The sequence below is a fragment of the Esox lucius genome, chromosome 5 (assembly GCF_011004845.1).
Source record: "Esox lucius isolate fEsoLuc1 chromosome 5, fEsoLuc1.pri, whole genome shotgun sequence".
NCBI lineage: Eukaryota > Metazoa > Chordata > Actinopteri > Esociformes > Esocidae > Esox > Esox lucius.
Genome location: NC_047573.1, coordinates 23,399,460 through 23,425,796, shown reverse-complemented (window position 1 = coordinate 23,425,796; position 26,337 = coordinate 23,399,460). Strand labels below are relative to the sequence as shown.

General features: G+C 41.8%; 1 protein-coding gene across 7 annotated transcripts in view; it reads left to right on the top strand.

Annotated features, from left to right (window-relative positions):
- Positions 1-25,497, top strand: part of mpp2b (membrane protein, palmitoylated 2b (MAGUK p55 subfamily member 2)) — a 45,503-nt gene extending 20,006 nt beyond the window's left edge. For 5 of the 7 annotated variants that reach the window (XM_010894501.4, XM_020046220.2, XM_010894500.4 and 2 more), the window contains 11 exons: positions 10,816-10,916; positions 14,293-14,469; positions 14,798-14,953; positions 15,214-15,441; positions 17,995-18,126; positions 18,245-18,347; positions 21,969-22,037; positions 22,131-22,292; positions 22,531-22,733; positions 23,322-23,450; positions 24,000-25,497. In XM_010894501.4, coding sequence (XP_010892803.1) covers positions 10,816-10,916; positions 14,293-14,469; positions 14,798-14,953; positions 15,214-15,441; positions 17,995-18,126; positions 18,245-18,347; positions 21,969-22,037; positions 22,131-22,292; positions 22,531-22,733; positions 23,322-23,450; positions 24,000-24,176 — 1,637 coding nt within the window. In that variant the 3' untranslated portion in view covers positions 24,177-25,497. Of the gene's footprint in view, positions 1-6,907; positions 7,249-10,815; positions 10,917-14,292; positions 14,470-14,797; positions 14,954-15,213; positions 15,442-17,994; positions 18,127-18,244; positions 18,348-21,968; positions 22,038-22,130; positions 22,293-22,530; positions 22,734-23,321; positions 23,451-23,999 lie in introns of those variants that run through there. The other 2 variants (XM_010894499.4, XM_010894498.4) reach the window with 2 other exon arrangements.
- The last annotated feature ends 840 nt before the right edge of the window (positions 25,498-26,337 follow it).

The following is a 26,337-nucleotide window of genomic DNA, read 5'->3' as shown; positions in this document are numbered from 1 at the left end:
TCAAATATGTGCAGGCGTTACTGTTATTCACTTTGGCATCTGTTAAATTGCATATATTATTGAAGTGACAGGCAAGACCGTCCATATGAATCACACACCGTACATTAATATTAGTCCTTAAAGTTGCTTAGAGGCTTTCTCCTATCAGGTGCATTGTACATTGGCTGTTACTGTGAGGCTCAGTGAGGTTATTAACATGCTGTAACGCGTGTCTTAGATCAGTTGCATTTGGTGCCAGAGACAAAGAAACAACCTTCAAATAACATCCCCCCCGCTCTGCCCTCTCTGAACCCGGATCTGTCAGATGAATATTCAATAAAATGCACAAATAGGTTGTGACACAGGAAGGACATGATTGTCCCAAGCGGCATTTGACTATTCAGTGTCATACTTCCCATCGGAATAGGGAGAAGTTGTGCACTTTAAAGGGATTAGGGTACAGTTTGGGACTAACTGTTCATAAAAACTATTGTAAATTGTTGAAAGGTGTCATGTATGATTAGGATTTGGGTAATAAAAGGGTGGTGCCATAAAAGGGGCACTTTTGAGTGCATTCTTGCTGAGTATATAGGACTGGCTCGATGGTTTGACATCCTCATTTAATTGTGGTTTGGTCGTTATAATAATTACACATGGGTTTAATAGAGCCATTTTCTTTGACCCACAGAGTTTTAGGGCTATTGGGACATCTTTCTTTCTGTCAGGTTGTAATGTTGAAATGCTGTAATAGATGATAATTGTCATGTTGAGAAGGAAGTGAATCCACCACACTTTATTTTTTAATGTGACATCCATTTTATTAAAAGCCGGTTGTTCAACACTATCAGCGTTTCCCTGGACAGAACATTCAAAATAATAGGAACTGTCCATGAGTGAAATGTCACCAAATATCACTGGCTGTTCTGTTGACTGGAGTCCTTCATAGACTCTGAGACAGAACAATATGGCAACCATTGCCATGGAGATCTCGTTGTGGTTTCCATGGCTGCCATAGCCTTCGGTGGGTTTGGAGTCTGTGAAGGGAGAAGGGGGGTGGGGAATATCGAACTGTCAGGACACGTTATGCATGCATGCCCACATGAACACACACACATGCAAGCGTTGTACTCGAATGTCCGATTCAACATACCTTTTCACTCAGAATGTCAACTTCGGCTGTGAGATCTACAAACTGGAACTCCATTCCTTCGCTAGACTGGTTTAATGTTTAATGCAATACATGTTTTGTGTTGAGTGGCATTTGTGATTCTATTTCATGTGGTATAGATGCCTGTTGAAATACATTTAATAATGAAAAGAAAAGCTGATAAAATGTGGATGTTAAATTATTAAAAGTGGAAGTTTTGTTATGAATTGCTAATCACTCAATAAGCTTGACTCCAAGTCATTTACTGAATATTGTCACTCATCATCTTAACCTTAGGCATTACTGTAATTACATTATGTTGGAAAGCAGGGGATATTATTCTATAGGCTATATTTCTCGCCTGTAACACTTATAATTTCTCTGTCAAATCTAATGTTGTAAAAGCATTACTTTAGGCATTTTAAGCAGGCAGTCGTCATCAGTGTTGAACTAATTAGATTTTTAAATCGCTCCACTTCAGTTCACTTACTTTGAAAAAAGCCATTTAACAGCAATTATTAACAGTCATCTTAAACATTTCTTGGATTTACTTGGAGAAACTGTACCTGTTAAGAATCTTGATCAATCAGTCAATCAAATATTAGTTATGTAGCATAGTTCTTAATAATAAATCTCAGTTAAATTAAGGTTGCTTGAAAATTTATTTATAAAGAATTCGAAAAATGAACACTTCACTTTAGTGAAACAGAGTTAGAAAACATGTAAAATTAATAAATGAAAAAAATTATCATGATAATAACACTGGCCTTAAGAGACTAAAACAGTAAAATAAAGATGTGGTGTATAAGATGTAAAAATAAATTCGTTAATATGATAAAAATCCACTTAAGTTAAGGCAAAGATAAAAAGGTATGGCTCTTTCAAAGACTACGACCACAGTGGTCAAAGACAGCCTCGCTAAATGTTTTGGTACTGACCTTTGGAATAGTTAAAACGACTGTGCCAGAGGATCTGAAAGACCAACTGGGCACATATCGTAGAAGCCTGTCAGACATAGTTGGGTTCCAGGACACGTTTTACTTTAAAAATCAATAAAGCGTTTTGAAAATGAATTTCAAAACTAAAACAGGCAGCCAGTACAGGAACCTGAAAGTATACGTGATGTGTGCTCTCATTCTCGTATTCATTAGCATTGCATTCTTAATGTACCCTGCTCAAAAGAATTAAGGGGACACACAATCATCACAGTACAACACCAAGTCAATTAAACATCAGGGACATCATTCAGTCCAGTTAGGAAGCATAAGCGATTGTGAATCAGTGTCACCTGTTTTGTGGCAAATGAAAGTGACAACCGGTGCACTGGAGAGGCAACAGCAAGACAACCCCTAAAAGGGATGGTTTTACAGGTGGTGGCAACAGACAATTGCTCTCTCCTTATCCTTCCTGACTGATTCTTCTCTAGTTTTGCATTTTGCTAGTGTCCTTGTCACGACTGGTAGCATGAAGTGGTACCTGCAGCCCATTCAGGTTGCAAAGGCAGTCCAGCTCCTCCAGGATGGCACATCCAAACGTGCTGTCACAAGGTTTGCTGTGTCTCCCAGTACAGTCTCAAGAGCATGGAGGAAATACCAGGAGACGGCTCATTACACGAGGAGTGCTGGACAGGGTTGTAGAAGGGCATCAACCCAGCAGCAGGACCTTATCTACTCCTTTGTATAAGGAGGAACAGGAAGCGAACTCTCAGAGCCCTTCAAAATGACCTCCAGTGGGCTACTGGTGTGCATGTTTCTGACCAAACTGTCAGAAACAGACTCCATTAGGGTAGGATGAGGGCCCAACTTCCTGTAGTGGGACCTGTGCTCACAGCCCAGCACAGTGCAGCTCGATTGGCATTCGCTAGAGAACACCAGAATTGTCAGGTCTGCCGTTGGCGCCCCATTCTCTTCACAGATGAGAGTAGATTCACACTGAGCACATGTGACAGACGTGAAAGAATCTGGAGATGCCATGATGAACGTTATGCTGCCAGCAACATCATCCAGCATGACCGGTTTGGCAGAGGGTCAGTGATGGTCTAGGGAAGCATATCCTTGGAGGGTCACCCAGACCTCCACATGCTAGCCAACGGTAGCTTGACTGCTGTTAGGTACCGGGATGAAATCCTCAGATCCATCATCAGACTTTACGCTGGTGCAGTGGGCCCTAGGTTTCTCCTGGGCCAGGACCATGCCCGGCTTCATGTGGCCAGTGTTCATGTGGCCATCCTGGATGATGAAGGCATTGATGCCATTAAGTGGCCTGGTTTGAATCCAGCCCTCAATTGATTGGTGATCTTGGTTTCCATTGACCGCTGTTATATAATTTTGTTCTCAATGAATTACACAATGTAGAGTAAAGTATTGTGATCTTTTGTATAGTTCCTTCATCGAAGACCGGTGTGTGATTAAAGTGTTCCCTTCATTTTTTAAAACTGTGTATTATGATTGTTGAATGTTTTTTTTTGGCGGGGCGGGGGGGAGTAGAGCCTTGGTACAGTAAAGCATGCAATAGATAAAAGCATTAGTCAGTCAAGAACTGCCAGCGTTAGTTACTGAGTAGTACTTTAGCCTGCTGAAATCCCACATTTGGCTCATCTCAGTTTGTCTGCTTCACATTTTGTCAACACCGTGGCACTGTCTATAGACTTCTTTAATCTGTATTTCCTATATCCCTCAAATCTTTACCAAACCAATTTCCACAGACCATCCGGTTGTTATTGTTAGGCACTGTGTGTGCGCGTATGTGCGTGCATGCCTATATGTATGTGTGTGCGTGCATGTAGGCCTGCTGGGAAATAACTTATCTATCTGCTAAACCCAGGGTGTGCTCCTCTGTGACCCAGTTCCCATATCACCTGATCACAGATCTGTATGTTTTTTTTTTACCAACTCCCTTGACCTATGTATGGCATGACAACCACAGACAGCTCTCAGTCCAGACCAGCTTTCCCTGTGTGGATCCACAACATCTTTCGTACACATGGGAGCCGCTGAGCTCCGTGGTAACCTGTAGCCCGCACTGACGTTGTGATCTTCCCCGCTGTGTTCCCGAACCACCAACAATAACAACTGTGATTGTTTTCGCTGCCGTGTGACGTTGGATCTCCAGCTGTGGCTGTTTTTAGAGGTGACCTCACCACTACGCCACTGGAAGGCTAAAATGGTGTGAATCAAGTCAAGGCAGTGCCCTGTTTTATATTTGGAGATATTTTCTAGGGTTCCACCGATGGATTCCTGTTTCTCTAAAGCAAACGGAGAACCCACAGTAAGGTTTAGGCCATGGTTGGCATTGTGGGACTGTAGCGGCTTCACCATGAGATCAACTGAAGCCTAACAATCACAGGCTGGTCACCTGTGGCGTGTGTGTTTTGGGGCAAATATGGACTAGGATGGCGCTTTCTTTGACATTGTTTTAACTTTTGCGATTGGCTAGCAGCCAAGACTTCGCGTGTCGGCCATTTTAGGCTGTTAATAAAGCCAGTGGAACGTGTTAATCCTGCTGACTTCTGAAAGGCCTAGTTTTCACACCATTTCACTCTGTTTCCCTGTTACATTTGGATCAAGTCAGGCATGAGGAGTGTGTATATATATATATTTTTTTTTTTACACCTTTTCGCTTTTCTTGGCAGAGTGGTATTACTTGACCTATTCCTTTTAGCTTTGAGCAGAGCACACTTAAAGCTGAAAGTGTTGAGTGTTCACCGGTAACCTTTGGACCCCCAACTGGCTGCTCTTCTTGTGCTTTTACTTCAGAGTATCAGGTGGTGCTTTGTGGCACAAGGGATAGAGAAAGGCACAGAGGTGTATGATGTACTTTTTTTCCAACCGTAATATTTTTTTTGGAAAAGACCTAATAGGGTGACATCGTAGGAAAGCTGATTATTGAACAGATACTTCTTATTGTGGATCTTTTGTGGGATAAAGATGAGTAGATCTAGCCAGTTTAAACATTTCTGACAATGGTAGCTAGACAAAGTTCATGCAGGGGGATTTCACAGCACCCTGTCTTCTAGTGTCTCAATACTCTGCCTAAATATGATACCAGATTTTCATTTGAAATATTCTGCTTAAAGATCATACTGCGTTTTTACTTTAAACTTAATAACGTAAATTACACACAGGTTGTGCAGTTCATAGGCTCTGGGAAAAGGATCACCTGAGCTCCTACTGACATCCCAACCTACGTCTGTTGGTGACCTTGTCTTTGTTGTAGTTCGGTTCAGGAAAGAGATTAAGGCAACCAAATCTGGCAGCTGAGCAGCAAGGTAATGAAGGATGCCAAGTTGGATTCGTAATAATCCTTCCGTATAATACCATGATGGCAGCAGTAACCCACAGATGGACACTGTTGAATAGCGCCGTTATTCTTGTCGCTCTCACACCTTCGGTCTTAAGCTGCCAAACTAAGGGGACCAGATTTCATAGCAAGCTGCAATTGCTGTAATAGTGATGTTATGCAGTAGAACACCTTCTGGCCATGGGCATGCTTGTATATGCATTACTGATCAAACTTGCTCATAAAAGGGCAGCAGAAGCAAACAAGTTCTGTACAGCGTTATATAGCAAAATCATACACTCTCCTAAAGGATTATTAGGAACACCATACTAATACTGTGTTTGACCCCCTTTCGCCTTCAGAACTGCCTTAATTCTATGTGGCATTGATTCAACAAGGTGCTAAAGGCATTCTTTAGAAATGTTGGCCCATATTGATAGGATAGCATCTTGCAGTTGATGGAGATTTGTGGGATGCACATCCAGGGCACGAAGCTCCCGTTCCACCACATCCCAAAGATACTCTATTGGGTTGAGATCTGGTGACTGTGGGGGCCATTTCAGTATAGTGAACTCATTGTCATGTTCAAGAAACCAATTTGAAATGATTTGAGCTTTGTGACATGGTGCATTATCCTGCTGGGAGTAGCCATCAGAGGATGGGTACATGGTGGTCATAAAGGGATGGACATGGTCAGAAACAATGCTCAGGTAGGCCGTGGCATTTAAACGATGCCCAATTGGCACTAAGGGGCCTAAAGTGTGCCAAGAAAACATCCCCCACACCATTACACCACCGCCACCAGCCTGCACTGTGGTAACAAGGCATGATGGATCCATGTTCTCAAATTATGACTCTACCATCTGAATGTCTCAACAAAAATCGAGACTCATCAGACCAGGCAACATTCTTCCAGTCTTCAACTGTCCAATTTTGGTGAGCTCGTGCAAATTGTAGCCTCTTTTTCCTATTTGTAGTGGAGATGAGTGGTACCCGGTGGGGTCTTCTGCTGTTGTAGCCCATCCGCATCAAGGTTGTGCGTGTTGTGGCTTCACAAATGCTTTGCTGCATACCTCGGTTGTAACGAGTGGTTATTTCAGTCAAAGTTGCTCTTCTATCAGCTTGAATCAGTCGGCCCATTCTCCTCTGACCTCTAGCGTCAACAAGGCATTTTAGCCCACAGGACTGCCGCATACTGGATGTTTTTCACTTTTCACACCATTCTTTGTAAACCCTAGAAATGGTTGTGCGTGAAAATCCCAGTAACTGAGCAGATTGTGAAATGCCACACTCAAAATTGCTTAAATCACCTTTCTTTCCCATTCTGACATTCAGTTTGGAGTTCAGGAGATTGTCTTGACCAGGACCACACCCCTAAATGCATTGAAGCAACTGCCATGTGATTGGTTGATTAGATAATTGCATTAATGAGAAATTGAACAGGTGTTCCTAATAATCCTTTAGGTGAGTGGATATGTGAGCAATTCTGGTTATACCAAAATGTCTGTTTAAAGCTGTGATTTTACTTGGAAAACAGGGATGTCTGGACACTTTAGCCTGAATGGAAAACCTTGAAAAATATGGCTTGGCTACTTATTGTCCCCTCTGTTGGCTAGCAGTACTAAATATCTAATTCAAGCCGTTTCTATCCAATGTTACTGGATGAAGTCAGCATTATGGAATGGGAATAGGAACGGAAATGAATGCGCGGAGAGACAGAAAGACAGCAAAGACAGAGACAGATGGTGTGAGAGAAGCAACGAGAGGGTAAACAAACCCTGTGTGAAGCCGAAGCGGAGTAATGGAACCGACTTTCAGTGGAAAAGTGCCGAGTGGGCACACTGGTGAGTGTTGGTGATTAAAGGGAATTATGCAGGCCTGTTAAAGCTGGGTCGGCTTTTTGATCTTATCTCCAATCTGGCAAGCTCCTCTCCTCAAGGCTATACTACAAAGCAGGAACAATGATGTCTAACTCTGCTGCCTAACTGCATTGCTTAACTATTCTGAAGACTTTCTCAGAACTTTTTTTTCTCTAAACATATTTATTTGTTTTAATATGAGCCTAAGATGGCCATCTGATTCACTCAGCAACCAAAAATGCACATCTAAGTTTAGCTTTCCTAATGAACACCAAAAGTCTGTATTCATTTCTAGTAAATTGTTCAAGTTAGCCAGCTCTCAGATCTTTATTAGATTATTCTTGAGGTGTAAAAGCACTTGGCTGTGTTCACCAAATGTGGGAAGTTCCTAATTAAGACCTAAATTAACTCTACCTGGCCATTTAGGTCTTAGCTAAGAAGATCCCTCACCTGGTGAACACTGCCAAGATCTTTCAGAAGTACTAACGAAGTACTTTTGCTTTGTACTTCTTACACGTCTGCTTCTCTCTTTGGTTCCTTCATTTCTTTGTTCCTTCGTTCCTTTGTACCTCCATCCCTGCCTAACAAGTGCAGTGGCTGTGTAGCAGCTCAGACCGTTTATTTTTGAAAGACTAAGGAGCGATGAAAGTGTCAAGCTTGAGAGGCTTCTGCAGTTTGTTCAGGTCACCGGCCACAGAGAGCTGAAAAGAATGTCGGACAAAGGAACTATTGATTTAAGAATTGACCGGAGTGGGGTGTACCTTCCAATAGAGTCGTGCTGTGGTAGTGTATCTATTTAGTCAACAGTTTGGAGTTGTCTTATTATGGTGAGCATAATCTCATTCATCTTTGGGATTGATGGCTGGTTGGTGGGGGAAATGGAGAGAAACTGTTCAGGTGGTGGGATATTTCGTTCTTGATTGACCTGGACAGCCTTTGCTTGAAAATTGGTCGACCAGGGTGGGGGGCGAGCGATGATCTTTCCTGCAGCCGTCCTTGATGTACAGACGGCAGCCAATGATCCTAAGACTGTACAGTAAAATGCATTCCTGTTTAATGCCCCCCCGTATGTGTAGAGCCGGTTCAGATTGACTGGGTATTTCATTTTTTTTTCATGCGGTACATTTACGGGTTTGCCTTCTTGGTGATTGCTATGATTTCATCCTCCCACCTGAGATTGGAAATTGGCAGTCCCTCATGATTTGAATTATTCAGCAGAACTAACAGGTTAAACCTTCAATCTCAAAAGGGAAAGGTGGATAGCAGTTTTGTCTGTGTCAAAGGAGCCATTATTAAAATTTACACCATTCACAGACAGTAAAATATGAATTATATTATTAAAGGTTCTTTTGGGAAAGATTTTCTTTGTCAAACTATTTGTATAGAACAAACTATTTCTGTACAAATTAATATGTTTGATAATATTGTCCACAGAATTACTGGCTGTTTAGACAACCCACAGAGGGTCTGTACCATCGTTTTGTACTATCGAGTCTCTCGTTAGTATTATAAGTTTGGTGATCTGACCCTAATGGGTCAGATCACCCAATGGGATAGTGGGCAATGGGATAGTGGGAGGCAGACATGTTTCAGAGTCTGTATAGCTAAATGCCAAATGGACCCCCCTTAATTCATTCTATCCCCGGCCCTATGCATTTGCACAAGTATCCCAATGCTGAGGGAGTGAGGATGACCAAGGGTGTAAGGACTAATTCCACCCTCCACTGGCTCCTTTGAGCAAGTGTGCAAAAACGCAGCCTCCCCTAGCAAGTAGCTAGCCATGTGGAAAACTCATATTTGTGAGTGTGCGCAATTTCACACAAAACAATGGATAGGTGTGCCTATTGACGTGACATGTTTGTTTATATTTGATTTCAAGATGTGACACATACAAAACAAAATCTGTTGTAAATGTAATGTTCGATTGTTTATTTTGTCTCAAATGGTAGGAGGGTTTTGTTAACTGCAATTTTGTCGTTGTTTTATTAAGTAACATTGGACCATGAACTGCGTCATTCAAGTCACGAATGTGTCCGGAAAGTTGATGGGTTTTTGAACCCCTGAGCCACTCTGTGGAAATCACTCTCTGATTTTTGTCAGCAACACATGGAAGGCACGTCAAGCAAGCGTGTAGGGCACAGGGGTCGGCTTGAGATTCAGCGTATTTCTCCAAGGCATTTCTAATGGAACTGATTCAACTGATAAGCTGTGGTCTAACTGGACAGATAATGGGACTTCACACCCTATCTTTTTGTATATATTTTGAGGCATTTTGACAGAAACAGTGGGGAAATCTAGAGCATAGAGTTTTTACTGTAAGCGCATTGGTATTGATGCAGCAGTACTTTTGTGCCAGAAGCAGTGGCTTAGACTCCTGAATGTCACATTCTTCTCAGAAAATAATGCCTGAAAAGGATGGGATGAACATGGCTAAAGAGCTCTCTAAACTTCTGTGACTTCTAGCTTGGGGACGGGACGAAACAATTAAGATTAAATAAGAGAGATCCTACATTATGAGGAAAGAGTACAGTTCAGAACAAAGGCCCCTGTGTCATTCAGTCAACTCTATTATGACACAACCTTTTGGTCACAAGAACCAAGGTGACCAACTGCACTGCCAACCTTCCGAGTAACACGAATGGAGTTGTTTTAAAGAGACCAGTGACTTCCTCACATCGTGCACTTTCTGCTGCCCTCTCTTTCTCTCTGGCTCCATCTGAAGGAGAGAGAGACATGAGTAGGGGGAGGTGTCTGCTGTCTCCTCCGAAAGAAGGTACTTCACAGGGAAGTGACTGACAGTGGTGAAATTGCTTTGGAAAGGATGTGAGGCATTTCCCCTCTCTATTACTGAACTGTATCTCTCTCCATCTCTTTCCTTTTTCCTTTTAGGTTATTTTGTTCGTGCTCTCAGTGAACATTGCTACACATCACTCGGTCTCTCTCTGCCTGTTCTCTACTCCTCTAACCTCATTTTCAACCTAAGTTTGTTTTCCTTATGAGCTAACCGACTTGTGTCAAAAGACACTGGTGTATGTCGTATTGTAGATCTGCACTCAAAAAGTCTTCACTGTATACAGGGGGATACCACTTCAGCTAGAACCTTCTTCACTGTATACAGGGGGATACCACTTCAGCTAGAACCTTCTTAACTGTATACAGGGGGATACCACTTCAGCTAGAACCTTCTTAACTGTATACGGGGGATACCACTTCAGCTACAACCTTCTTCACTGTATACAGGGGGATACCACTTCAGCTAGAACCTTCTTCACTGTATACAGGGGGATACCACTTCAGCTAGAACCTTCTTCACTGTATACCGGGGGATACCACTTCAGCTAGAACCTTCTTAACTGTATACGGGGGATACCAATTCAGCTACAACCTTCTTCACTGTATACAGGGGGATACCACTTCAGCTAGAACCTTCTTAACTGTATACAGGGGGATACCACTTCAGCTAGAACCTTCTTCACTGTATACATTGGAAAAGTCAAACAGTCAGTAACTTGTAGTTTTAACTGCTTTCTTCTCTCCTGTGTCTGTCACCAGCCATGCATCAGGTTCTGGACACTCTGAGTGACAGCACAAGTTCCACCATGGCCAATGACCTGGACCTCATCTTTCTCAAGGGTATCATGGAGAGCCCCGTGGTGAGAACGATGCTATATTTACACCACTTTACATCTGCTTCTTATGGCTCAGTTCCACTCTGTTGGACCTGTTTGTCAGTATAAAGTTTATTTCTGTTTGAATTCTGGCCTTTATTATTTGCTTTAAATAGTTTGAAATGCAACTAATACTTTGTTTATTTATGTATCAGTCTATTCTTGTCGTTGTTTGTACGGCCGTTGTTCAGAAGACAGCAGTATTGTCATGGTTGTTTAGATTTAAGAACATAATCGACATTCCATCTGCTGAGACACAAAGTTCTCTGTAAAATCACAAAGAAGCTACTTTCTTGTGAAAGAAAAGACTAAGAATCCTACCAGTTGTCTAACTTACAAAGGAAGTCTTGCTCTTTTTAGTTAAATGTAGAGCTTTTCAGCTTTTGAATGAGTAAGGGTAGGGGGGTGTAGGCAGGGAGTTTGGATGTTAGACAGGCTCTGGAGGGGAGGATATTATATATACAGTACCACTCAAACGTTTTGACACATACTCATCCAAAAAAGAAATGCTCAAGAGTTTTCCACATTGTACAATAATAGTGAAGTCGTCAAAACTATGAAATAACCTCAATATAATAAAACCACAATATAAAAAACATATATTAAAAATCCAGCCCAAAGTCTGAACTTTTATTATTCATCAAATTCTTGGACTGAATCTTAAAGATAAATCACAGTCATGTATGTTTTCAAATGCAGTTTCAAATAACAGTTTGTCACTCTACAAACACTTTTGAACCATACTGAAGCTTTGACTTTTGCATCACACAATCCAATGCATAAGGCCATAAAAATAGAACAAATCATTTAGATTTCTACGAGGCTGTCAGACGTGCAAACCTTTTATCACCCCATATCTTGGGGAATACTTTGTTCTTTGCCCTTAAAGAAAGAACAGACTTGCAGACCCATTAGTGCCGATTCACTGCATTCAGACAGAGTTTTCTGGAAGTGAGAAGGAGATGAGCGTATCAAACCCCTTGTATACTATTCATGGTGAAAAACAGAACACATTATATGGGTGCATCTGAAATTAGACTCTACACAGTGCACTTTTGTGAAAAGTGAAAAGTTCAGCAGGAACCTATACCACCAAGTTCAAACAGTGATGAGACGTGCGTACTGTGTGGACATGGATGGAACTGAAGCACCTGTCCCAGAAGCTGTTCAAAGAGCTACGAACCGTCATGATCCGATATAACCTCAGCAGCTGTCGCTTGGCTCGTTGTCGCGGAGTCGTCAGAACCATTGAATGGCGAGCACAGTGTCCTTTAGTCACGCGTGGAGGCGGCCTACGTTGTAAACAACACGACACGGATACAGCACGCGTGCCGGTCCCGTTTCTCTCTGTTTTGTCATTCCATGTAATCATTTTAATTTGCATATCAAGTAGTTTACAAAGCCAAACAACAACAGAACCAAGAGGTAGATTTTTGTATATTTCAGATGTCTTTAAAACGAGACATCACAGACTTAAAAGCACATGCAGGCCTTTCATTCCCATTGGATTAATAAGCGTCCCATATTTTTAGAAGTGCTTGTGAAGTGGCTAACATAGTCAGACAAGAACAGCAGGGAGCAAATGTTGCTATTCTTCACAGGCTGAACTGCCTCTGGCTGTCTGCTTTTCTACTCTCCTGATCTGAGCAGCAGTATTTCTGTAACCAATGTCCTCTGAGCTACCACAGTGTTTCCATTACAAGTTGACTATAAGTTTATGGTGCAAATTACAAAATGACTAAATGGGTAAAATATATATATACAGGAAAAATTACATGCAGGATGTAAATGTTTTATGCTTGGTTTTTTCATGTATTTTTAATTCATTTAATGCCAGTGTACATTTTGACATTTTTTCAAATGTGTGCTGTATGAACAAACTCAGGCAGCCTGATTGTCTACAAATTCAAGTGGACAATGGGTGGCATTTAGTCAGTTAATTGGTGGATTGCAATTAATGACTTAATTGTAAAATACATACATCTTTTTAAGTAATTTCTTTTTGATAATTTATATGAGTAAAGTGTGAAAAAAGACAAGAGTTTTTACTTAAAAGGGCAGTGGGCTGGACTCAAAGCGATGCCTCAGTATCCATTGCAACTTTGTGTGTGTGTGTCTGTGTGTGTCTTAGTGTATAAATATGTATACTTGTCATATCCTGTATGGGTGCATTCCCTTTCCTCACGTAAACAAACAACCATGGGTGCCAGATCATACAGCAGGCCAATGGGAGTATATCTCTGTGGGATCGCCAGTCTATTTGAATCTAGCCACAAAACAACACAGCTATTTGCATATCTTTGGGAGTAAACAGATCAAGGGGGCGTCAGAATGGTGAAAGATATTTGATGCAAATGTTATAATATGTGTTACTGTTGATTGTAACTGCTATCCATTTTTGATATCTGTGTTCTCTGTAGCTAATTTGAATCAATACTTTAGTTTCATTGTGCGTGCCTTTGTATCTACAGTGTGATGGTGGACATTGTAACATTAAGCTGGCTAACTTTAAAGTGGAACCATTTAAGCACTTTTCAGTCCTTCACACTACTTAATTAATTATAGAGTTGCCTGTTAATTGCTAGAGCGATGGGAAGGAGTACATTACCCTTCAGTTCAGCAGCGCTGCGTGGGCGATGTGCCAGAGGCCATCATATTGAAAGGTGAAGGAATGCTCAATAAAGTAGGTAACTTTCAATAAAGTAGGCCCAGTGAAATATTAACAGAAACTAAAATATTGATGCTCCACCGCACAGGGAGAAACCAGCATCGTTAGTATCTGACTGTTTTAGAGTCGATGTGTATTTTCACAGTCGTTTTGACTAAAGTGTTTTTCCCTCTTTACACAAGGGACATATGATGTGCAGACACTGCCTGTCAATTTTTTAAGGCTTTTTACAGTTCAGTGACTTTATTGCTAAAGAACTGAGTGAATACTTTTTTTAATCATGGAAATTCGGCACTGATGTGCTCCGATTTGGTACTGATAGTCCTGTGTGGCTCAGTTCGTGAGAGTAAGGTGCTAGCGGTGCATGGAGCAGGGTTGCCAGAGTTCATTGACAGTATACACAATCGCAATCACCCTCAGACTTCGCAAAAAACCTGCCCAAACGCAGTTTTTGCTATCTGTAAATCGACCCGCTCAAGCCCATTTCTGCCCGCACATTGTCATTAAATATAGCCTAATCAGGTGGGAAACCTCCCCAATCTGACAACACCGCATACAAGTGTTTTGCATTTCGGGACTAAAATACCTGCGCCCACTCCACCCTAAGTTGCGTTGGATCAAAGTCCCCGCTCAAGAGTACACATCGATTACAGATATTTTTTAAATAACTGACCACAACCTTTTCACCTTCAGTTCCCGTCTCCCTGCTGCCCGCAGGCCCATGAGAACCTGGAGGAGTCCAGACTGGAGGCGGTGAGTGACAACAACATTGAGCTGGTGCAGGACATCCTGAAGGAACTCACTCCCTTCACACACAGGAGCAAGGCCGCTGATGAACTGGCACGCATTCTGAAGGAGCCACACTTCCAGGTCTGCCCGCTTAATGTTTTGGTTCATACTTTAAATCGGGCCAGGTATAGGACCAGATCCCTCCTGTTCATGTCATCTTATTTGTTATTATCTGAAAGGAATAACTGTTCCTACTATGCTCTCAGAGGTTGTTGATACATTCCGAAAGAGTTTTGCCTCTTGAATTTAAACCTTAGCATGCAAGATTTTGGTTCTGGTTTAACCAAGATTAGACCAACCCTAACATGCTGCTGTGTTTAACGTATTCAATGCCGTCCCCTTAAGGTTAGTTGCGAATGTCACTGACAGATAATTGCTATAATGACCCTCTTCTCCCACTGGTCCACAGTCTCTCCTGGAAACCCACGATTCAGTGGCCTCTAAGACATTTGAGACTCCTCCTCCCAGTCCCTGTTCTTTCATGGATGCTGCCTTTAACAACCAGCCGGTGCCCCCAGATGCAGTCAGGATGGTGGGCATCCGCAAGGTGTCAGGAGAGCACTTGGTAAGAGTCCGTGGGGGACAAGACCTGCTGGACACCATGGAAGACATTTTGAAATGGCTTATTCTGCAGTGGCTGAAAGTGTTTGCTGAGTTATGTCGTGGTCCTTTATGGAGGTGAAAACTAAATGGATGTACTTGTCAAACATTTGTTAGTCCGATGCATAGTCAGTGATGTTTTTCTGTTCTTTTTCTCAACTGATGTAGGTAGAAACCAAAGGATACAGCAAGGTATGAAAACGTGCTGCATCTTTGTCTTCATAGGGTGTGACATTTCGGGTGGAGAGCGGAGAGCTGGTGATTGCGCGAATCCTCCATGGTGGGATGATCGACCAGCAGGGCCTCCTCCACGTGGGTGATGTCATCAAGGAGGTGAATGCGAAGGAGGTGGGCAATGACCCAAAAGTGCTCCAACAGATGCTGAAAGAAGCCAGTGGGAGCGTGGTGCTTAAGATCCTCCCCAGCTACCAGGAGCCTCACACCCCTCGCCAGGTGAATTGACCTTTGAACCTCAACCTCTACATTTCTCTGTATAGTGACCCAGATTACCTAAGCAGCAGCTGCCTGAAATCCTTGGGTCCTATGAAGAATTGTGCTATCATTTCTCGACCTGAGATTATTATGAATACTCCTTGCTCGGGGGATTAGTAATTCTTTGTACATCAAATAGATTAGTATTCTAGGCATTTCATATAGGTAGGGGTCATTGTGGTAAGATGATCTATTCAAGTAATGGTCTAGCATGCAATTAAGATCCCATGACTAGATTTATCTGAGAGCTATCCAGGACACAACCTTAAAAAAAAAAAAGATGGAATAAATGTTCATTTTTCCATAAATATTCAATAGGGTATCTGAGACTGAGGATATCTCTCTTGCCACAATCAGATAGCGACCGGCTAAACCTTTCTGTCTCAGGATGCCCATGCCTTTCGACTTTGTGTAAAAGGTTCAGTGGTAAATCTGACCTAACCATCTCCACCTAGTTTTTTGTTTTTTTGCTGGGTTTCTTGTAAGAATGTCGTTTCGTAGGACAATGCTTTCAGATAGGCAATGATCTTGTCTCTCTCCTTGTGCAAAGCGTTCATGTTCCCGGACGTGAATGTTTGTAGTTCTTAAGGCAAAAACAACGGCTAATTTAAGAAAAATCCTTGCACTTCAAAATGTCAAAGGTCACATGTATTGCCCCACAGCCTGAGTAGTGTTCTCCAGCAACCTACCCAATTAGAACTCCCACTCGCAACCGTACATTGGCAAAAGACCATAACAAAACACTGTATCTAGCCAGTGTCAAAAGGGTCCAACACAACAGGAATCAGACACACCTCAGGACCAATTCCATGATGAATTATTTTTACCTTACAGAAAATATTGTAGTGTACTGTAGTGACCTTGGGTAGACCAGTGGCCTTGCCCTCTGCCTCTGGTAACCATGTTCGTTTGCAATATGGGTTTTAATGCAGACCACTGCTCTCCTCTGTCTTTCTCCACTTTCCCATCCAATAAAACATATAATTGCTTCAAAAATATATACAGTATATGAAAAAAGATTTTGTACAGCCATTGTCTGCCCCCTGTGGGGATTAACCTTGTGTCTCCTGCCAAGAATTCACATCTACTGCCACCTCCACAAGTGGGTTGCCAATTTTTCTTTGCCCAGTTTTGTAATTTTTCCAAATATTTGGACAGCTTAATCCTAATAATGTCCTTAGAGCTGTTTGCCCCGCGAGTCTAGCTAATAGTGTCTGAGAAGCCAAAGAATGTAAAAGGCTGAGTGGAGAGCGACATCATGACCCAAATGTAGGAGAACAAGGAAAAATAGCTCCCAGGGCTAAACAGGACTGTCTTCACTAACAGTAATTCATGCCATGCCAATACCCCAGAGCACTGCCCTGTCCATCCATTTGACCTGCCAACATCCAATATGAGCTGGATGGTTGCCCTGGGATGGACGCCATTTTGAAAGAGCCCCTAATGACTAACTGGATAACATCAGATCTGAATTACTCCTATTCAAGAGTTTCTGACATAACATGTAGAGGTTACTGCTGGCAAGGGTCCATTTTGAATTATTCTGATTGCCAGAGGGGTTTAAACAGAGCCTTTGGAAAGTATTCCGATGCCTTTACTTTCTCCAGATTTGGTTGTACTGTAGACTTAATTTATAATTGATTCATTGATTTAGCTGCTGCATTTCCCTTGCGTCTCAACACTGCAGAACGCTTACAAGACATTGGCAAGATTTATTTTGGTCAAAGCACAATACCAGTCCATTCCATGGGGTGTGAGCAGGTGCTACACTACATGTGATAGTAAACTGTAAATTCCTCTTTGATGCATTCTCCTTTTAAGATACTCATTGATATAAAGATGTAAGTTCTACTTACCCAGAGTCAGATATTTGATATCGTCATATCTTTTTAATGTTTCAGAGATAATTGAAGTAAGCATATCGCTACCATGCAGGGATATTTACCTAACTACTCCAAAACTGGGTGGTTGGTCATGAATTGCTTTACAAAGCTATAGTGGGTATAAGTGGGTCAATACTACTGATAATCATGATGTTGCCTGAGACACATTCAGAACGTTAAATTCCAATGTTTACTTTTGAAAGTGTTAAAGGTAAAGGACAAAAAAAATAAAAATACTCAATACATATTGTAATTTCGACCTGTGGTGCCTGGCTTTAAGTGGTCAATAAATCAAGTCCATTAAAAATTGATTTTTATTTCACAGTGTCTATGGGAATTGTGGTGGCATCTGGTTCTGACACAACCACATTCCAATTTTCATTTTTTAAGAGATGGTATGCAGCATTTAGGCTCCAGGATGATGCTCCACACGCTGCTGTTGTGTCTGGGAAAGTACAACAAATCTGTCTTGATTGATGTAGTCTTGACCAGACACTAAAGCTGTTCTCTATGAGCCATTGAGACCGCATGCAGTTTGGCAATATTACGTAGAGAGTAATACGTCTGGACAAGGTTTGCTTCCACTCAAAATGATGACCTGTTCACAGAGCTCTCTCTCCGTCATCCGCAGGCTTATGTGAAGTGCCACTTTGACTACGATCCGTCCCACGACAACCTAATCCCCTGTAAGGAGGCAGGCCTGTGCTTCAGAAAGGGAGACATCCTGCAGATCTTTAACCAGGAAGATCTCAACTGGTGGCAGGTCAGTCCCTTCGAACCAACGGCCGCTATTAAATCTTTAACTTTATTGCGCTTATCCTCAATAGTTGTTTTTACAATTTAGCGGTAGAAACGCCCTTTTGTGTTGGTTTCCGTGACAGGCATGTCACCTGGAGGGGGCCAGTGCGGGACTTATCCCCAGCCAACTCCTGGAAGAGAAGAGGAAGGCGTTCGTCAAGCGAGATCTGGAACTGGTTACTACAGGTACCGTGGACATGCCTTGTGACCCACACAGGTGCCGGACACAAAGTGGCTTGACATATTCCCCACGCCAAAGATAACGCGAGAGGTTGAACACAATCACTCCCCTTCCATTTGTCCTGGAGATAACGCAGGACAAGAACGACTAAAACCGAGCGAGATAAGGTGCTACTTTTCTTTCTCTGAATCGGCGAGGACGTGGCCCAACAGAAACACAGACACAGGAAACACAGGTGTAATAAATTACCCTATCACCCTCCCCAAACTGCTAAAACCCTTCCCAAACTGCTAGAAATGCATTTTATTTTGGTATTTAATGTTTACACGCTTTAGCCGCCTGTTTGTCCCATCGCCACCCTTCAAGGCGGTTATCTATCTGTGAAGAGGGACTGGCAGTAAGTAACCGGCTGAGGCAGGCATGACTCAGACAGGCAGGCTTATTCCATCTATTCTCCGGTAAGCTAATTCTACAGGGACCAGGTCACATTCATACCGTAGTCTCCTCTGTCTGTTTGCTTGTGTGACGAGGGGTGAGTCACACGTCTAGCCCGCAGCAACATACTCTTTACTGATGTTGAGTGAAGGGCAGCACGGTTAGACTGCCCAAGGGCCTGGAGGAGACAGTATTGCAATGCTGGTCGTGTCTACCCGGACACAGTATGATGTGATGTAGTCGTATGTAAAACTAAGCCACTTGCATTTACAACACATGATCCTGTCCACTGAGCAGCTGGAACCGGCAAACAGTGAACTGTTTTTTAATGTGTTTGAGCCATATTCACAAAGCAATCATTTTCAAGGGGGCCCTTGAATGCTTTTCATCAACAAATGTATCTGTTTTGTCTGTGACCATGCATATGAGTCATATTTGTAGGAACACATATCAGAAGGTTTTGTCAGGCCAGTTGGATTGATTAACAGGACAGATTGATTCACAGTCGATGTGCCATCAGCCAGTCATATTGAAGAGACTACTGCACAGTGACAGATTCCCAGTTGATGTCCCATCAGCCAGTAATACTGAAAAGACCACTGCACAGTGACAGATTCCCAGTTGATGTCCCATCAGCCAGTAATACTGAAAAGACCACTGCACAGTGACAGATTCCCAGTTGATGTCCCATCAGCCAGTCATACTGAAAAACCACTGCACAGTGACAGATTCCCAGGCGTACTTGGTTATTACATGGAGTCTGCCACAGTGTCTTCCTTACTTTCGTCATACCTTCGTCAAAAATCAACTAACCAAGCTGCTATCTGATCAAGTCATGTCCCAAAATATTGGCACCCTTGCATTTTCTTCATACAGCAGATGTCTTTAAAATATGAGTGGAAATTTACAAAAGTATTTGGTCTCCACACTTTTTAATTTTGCTGTTTAATTGATTCAGTTTCCAATTCAGAGCTTAATAAATCCCTTTAAATCGATAGATAAACAGAAATGGCCATGAGAAAATGATTGACACCATAGACTATGTGGTAGGACTGACAAAATATAATCAAGTACTTGCAATAGCCATGGATGTGTTTACTGTACCTCTGGTCCTCCAGTTTGTCTCACTCTTCCTGTGCTAACTTCTCTTTAATGGGATTAAGATCTGGACACATTGTTGGACATTTCAGAACAGTCCAGCACTCGATGTCGAACCATTCCTGGGTGCTTTTTGAAGTGTGTTAGGTGTCGTTGTTCTGCTGGAAGACCCATGACCTTTGACGAACACCCAGCTTTCCAACACAGGGTTTGACACTGTGCTCCAAAATGCCCTGGTATTCTCCTGATCTCATTGAGCCATGCACAGCTTCAAGGATCCCAGTGTCAGAGGCAGCAAAACATCACTGAACCTGCTCCATGTTTGACTTCAGGGAAGGTGTTCTTTTCTCTGAAGGCTTACTTTCATTTTCTGTAAACAGAGATGGTTTAGTTTACCAAAATGCTCTAAATTGGTCTTGCCTGCACATTCCCCCAGAAAGATTGTGGAATGTTCAGGTGTGTTTTGGCAAATTGCACTGAATCTTTCTCATTTCCTCAGAAATGGGTCCGTTACCTCACAAAACCCTATTCTCTGAGGTGGTAAATAATGCTGTGAGTTAAAACCTTCATCCCTTGTTTTTGAACGTTAGCTCGAATTTGCGTGACAGTTGATCAAGATGCTTTTTACACCATTTGAACAATCCTTGTTCCAAGTTTTCTCTTGCAGCCACATCTAGGGATGTTAACTGCAGTGGCATGGGCCTTCAACTTTACTGTCATTGAACAGTACAACGACAGTACAATTAAATGCAATTAGCGTCTTACCAGAAGTGCAAATAGAGGAGTGCAGAAAAGTGGGATGCAAGTGGGATGTATAGGTGTGCAATAAATGCAAATGCATTACATATGGCAATTCTAAATATGCAGTAGAAAATGTACAGAGAATGTACAGGTATTAAGTATAATGTATGTACAAGTGAGTTAAATAGTTGTGGCAATTCTCAATGGCATTCTGAATTTGCAGTTGAGGCAGGGTAGCATGTGCAACTGAAATGCAGGGATTGCAGCAATGAGACAGTGGCAGTTCTAAATGTGCAGTGAGGGCAGGGTTGAGGTGCAAGTTGAAGGTGCAAGTCGGCATGTGTAAATGAGAAACAGGAATAGCAGCAATGACACGTACCTGTAGACCACTGAAAGTGAACAATCTTAAGGCAGTGACGGTCCGGTAGTACACAGGGTGGGCATAGTTAGGGATGGAAAGTCACGGAGTTCAGCAACAACTTTATGTTAACGTTATGGTAGCCTTGAGATTTGGCTTGCATACTGTCTTGTCTTTGACCTACTCAGGCAGTTCTCTGGGTCTATTTCTTTTCTTCACGCTCAATGCGATACAAATAGCGGCACAAAATAGGAAAATGAGTCCTTTTCTCTGTTTAAACTGGTTGAATGATTTTCTTATGCCAGGCACCTGCAACTTACTCACAGATGACTTCATTTCAAAAGGTCGCCTGCTTGAAATCCAATCATTTCTGACTAGCTCAAGGAGGCGCCTATAATGTCTTCCAGGACATTTGGGGATTTCTTTGTGAAATACACTGATATCTTGTAATTTATTCTGATATTTTTTTGTTTTGCAAACTAAAGAAATACATGTGGATTCCAAAATATTGTCAAATTTTAACAGTTTCCTGGAAGAAATGGTTCTATATTTTAATACACTGCAAAGGTGACAATATTTCTTGACACAACTGTATGCTTTTCTGTATTTCATGTTTCTTATTTGATGTTTTTGTTTATTTCCTTTGTATTTAGTGTTTATATGTAATGATATACATTTTCTAGATAATACGATTCTCTGTGTTGTCCTGTCCTCTGGCACCTGTATGCCTTTCTTCTGGTTGTCATTGAAAATGGGAATTGGTTATAAACTGATTTACCTGATTGAATAACAATGGAACAAAGGTTGTGTAATGGATTGGTATACCCTCTGGTGGTACGGGCTTCACATTGCACCCTTCAGCAGATTAGATCGTTTACTCAGAACAGCAAGACTGTAAATGACAACAGTTCACTGATGGATACTGTTCATTAGATTGATAGCAACACTAACTAAACTGTGTTGAAGCCCCGAACATTTTGTCTCTCTTTCTCAGGTCCTCTTTGTTCAGGAATGGGAGGAAAGAAGAAAAAAAAGATGATGTATCTGACGACCAAAAATGCAGGTGTGTTTATTGTGCCAGAAGAACAGTAGTACCTGCCACTGTAATGATTGTAGTCGTATGTAGAAATCTGATAGGAATGCTTTGACTGTTTAGAGTTTGATCGTCATGAGCTGAGGATCTACGAGGAGGTCGCCAAGGTTTCCCCGTTCCGCCGGAAGACCTTGGTTCTGATTGGAGCACAGGGAGTTGGCCGCCGTAGTTTGAAGAACAAGCTGCTGGTGTCAGACCCGCTACACTACGGTACCACCATCCCCTGTGAGTAGTGCCAATATGTTAATGCTGACACTGATTTGATTTACTCTGGCAGGTCGCAATCTAGGCTATTTCAGAATATATCGAAACGTACAAACTATTTAAAGTATTTAAAAAACACATTGAGATACCGACTCTATTTTGTGATTCCGTGTACGTTGTTCAACACTGCAGTTGTCCGTTGGTAGACCTTCACATACATTACCAAAACGACGTCAACCTCTTTATCAACTGTCTCCAGTTACCTCAAGAAAACCCAAGTTGGATGAGAAGGATGGGCAGATGTACTCGTTCATGACCCGAAGTGAGATGGAGTCGGACATTAAGAACGGGCGCTTCGTGGAGCATGGCGAGTATGACGGTAACCTCTACGGCACCAAGATCAACTCCATCCACGAGGTGGTGGACGCTGGCAAAATTTGCATTCTGGATGTCAACCCACAGGTAGAGTACCTCTGAGCATGCTCTATAAATAATACCCGAGACGTACCGAGAGAAGAAGTTGCTTTTGTTTTCTTCCTTTTTTGTATTTTCTAATGGAATTGAGCTTTAACGCTATTCCAAACTGTGGCACATACAGTAGAGTAATACTGTGGGTTATTATATAACGTTCTTATTGTTCAACCAAAGCCAGGGTTTTGAATTAGAGATTAAATGAACTCCTCTAATCGTATTTCCAAGTGATCAACAGGGAAACATTTGATTGTTTACTTTTTCATAGCCAGGGACCTGAGCCAGTATGTACAGCCCGAGCCTCCAGGTCACATCCTGCTGTGAACCCAGGGTGTAGACACACCTCAAGACTCTGATCTACAGTGGCACCTTAGACTGCATGTTATTAACACCATACATTAGCTCTGAATACACCGGACATGATTACAAATCCGTTGGGCCAGTAGTTGTTTGTTAGCACAAGCAAAAGCTAGCTTGACAAAGATGGGCATAGGGCTGAAAATGAATTGGGATTTTCAAAGAGGCAGTGATAACAGTCTATTATTACAGCTATTACTAACCATTTCTTCCTTTCTGCAGGCGCTTAAGGTCCTGCGGACAGCAGAATTCCTCCCTTACGTGGTCTTTATTGAGGCCCCAGATTACGAGGTCCTCAAAGCCATGAATAAATCTGCCAAAGAGGCCGGAGTGATGACCAAACAGTTAACAGTGAGTCCCAGACAGAATGGACAGACAACTAAATAAATCCTCAAGCAACCCAGCTATCTGTTTGTCCTGAGGGCGTACAGTACATTTTGGGGAAGTAATGTCTTGTGGCCATTTTGTAATGTTGTCTTCAAAATGAGTGGATGAAGTACTGTAGGTTGAAACCTTCCTGGAGGTGACGTAGGGTGGGTGGACAAAGGGACACATCAAAATGCTGTATTCTGCCAATTTATCAGGATTACAAATGTAGAACTGAAATCCTCACATTGTAAAGGCATTAACCCTCTCACCGTCAATAATTAGACTTTTGGAACTCATTTTCATCTACTTGCAGATCTTGTTGTTTACATTATCTTTTGATACATTCTCGTCATTATAATAGATCATTTAGACCTTCTACAATACAATGTGATATAATAGTTTGGACAGGGCTGTTCTCCAAGATCAGCACTTCTGTTCTGAGAAACGTATTACAATACAAATTACTATTATGAAAACGATCACACAAAAGTAGGTGACCACTATCATTAGCCCGTTCTTTCTCCCACACAGGACTCTGAGCTGAAAAGGACAGTAGATGAGAGCGAGAGGATTCAGCGCGCCTACGGACATTACTTTGACCTGAACATCATCAACGATGGCCTTGAGGGGGCCTTCTGCAGCCTGAAGACGGCGCTGGAGAGACTGAACACAGAACAGCAGTGGGTTCCTGTGAGCTGGGTCTTCTAAAGGCCAATTAGTGTTTGGAGCTGGAGGTCAGGAGGTCATATGGAGGTCATAAGTAGGTCAGAATAGAGGTCAAAGCCTGGGGTGATGGTAAAGGCTGCAGGTAGCGAGGGACCAATCAGCAGAGTAAAATGTGAAGGCGTGGAGCTTCCCTCCGCAGCTACGGATTGGTTGAAGGTCTGTGTTGTAGGGCCAAACACAGCGCTTAAAACTATGAAGACTTTTGCCAAATTATAGTTCCTCCGCAGACATGATGTCAAACTGTAATTTGTGTACAAAATAATATAAAACAAGAAACAAAATACACTGGTATTTGTTCAGGAGGCTTTAGAGGTGATTGGTACATTGTGTAGCGTGTGAGATATTTGAGTGACAGTATATAATATATGTTGAAGTAGGCTTATATATTTTTCAAATACTGTGCTGGAGGTCTTGGAGTATAATAGATACCCAGTTGTCACATCATTCTTTATATTTTCTATATTTGGTCGTACAATTGTAAAAGACAATGTGCTGATCTTACAGAACTTATTCTAACTTATGTTTCTTTTGTTGAAAGAAAATATAGCAATACATAATCTGAGAAAAATACATGCAGACCCACACGGGATACCTGCATACCTACATCTAATTACACACAGGCATAAAATCAGCAACTATCCAAAAAAGATTGTCCTGATGTGCTTCACTAGGCATGCTTTGTTGTCTCACTCTGAGAATGTACTTTCTGAATTGTCAGCTTTCATTTCTTTGTTCTTCGTTGCCATGTTTTTAAGTGTATATTTTTTTTATCAGTTAATTGTGTGAGAAGTATAGCTGGTGAGCAATTTTTAGCACAGGTCTGAGCACAGTTACTAGGAATTCAGTCCCCTTACTTTTGAAAAATTTACTCCAATTATCTCCTGCATTGTCTGACCTTTTCTGAAAGTTTGTTTTTATAGTCATATTTAGAGTATGTTTTTCCTTGTTGGATGAATACAGGTTATGTAAAACAGTTAAATAAGTGGCTTCCAAAATACAATGCCTTATCATGGTACAGAGGCCAAAAATATACTCTGGATGTAGGTTAAAATGTTATCTATTTTTTACAGTTAAAGCACGATTATGTTATCGTTCTCCCTAAAATAAAATACGTATGTATAATCCCAGTGATTTTATTTCTGAATTTTGTAAATACTGTACTGTAACAAGATATATAAAGAAATACTTTGGTGCTCTGGGTTACAATTCTAGTGTGTTGGGGTAGTGGGACAGCTACACAAGATTGTAATTTTGATGTTCATAGAAAAATATATTAAACAAAATGTAGAGAATTGCCTTGTCACCATGGCTTAAGGTTGAGCTTTTTCTAAATGTACTTCTTGATTTTGACTAAATGTACATCTTGATTAGCATACAAAAAGATTAGAAATGAAAAGACTTAAAACGATTGCTTGTTTCGAATCATTCCACAGCATGAAGTCTATGATCAGCCGAATGTATTCACAAGCACATATGTGCTGAAGGACTGTCCATTCTCTGGACATAAATCACGATTAAGCCCTTAGATGAGGGGCTGGCATGATTACGCAGAATACATTACTGGAAATGGGACAGCACACTCAAACCCTGGTCTCAAATCTAGGATGGGTTATCTCTTCTGCTTATTGTCCCCACTGATACTTCACTACCACTTCCACACACTGTCACAGACTGGGTAAGATGCTGAGGTCTTCCTGGAAATCTTGACAAATTATGTTTTCAGGTTTGGGTTTATTTGGCAGACAGAGAGCGAAGGGTGGCTAGGGGCTTCCTTGCATTTATTTGTGTAAACCGTGTAAGCGAAGCCGGCCAAGAAGAGCGAATGTCTCTTAGTGAGTGTGTGTGTGAGTGAGTGAGTGAGTGTGAGTGACAGACTGACTGTACCTTGTGAAATAACGTAGTGGTTAGAGATATGGGCAACCAGTGTTTGATCCATGTCTCTGACAGAACAAAGAATCCATTGGGATTTGTTCAGAATAGACAAAAACCTTGCTGGCTACAAGTTTCAGTAGCTACGTTATGTAGTAATCCTAAAATAAAACTGTTTACGGTTATATTGTTGCTATTTCCGGTGGATTTTCGAAGTATGCATCCATGCATGCTTTTTGGAGTGATATAGACCACAGTGCCTTGCACAGTAAAA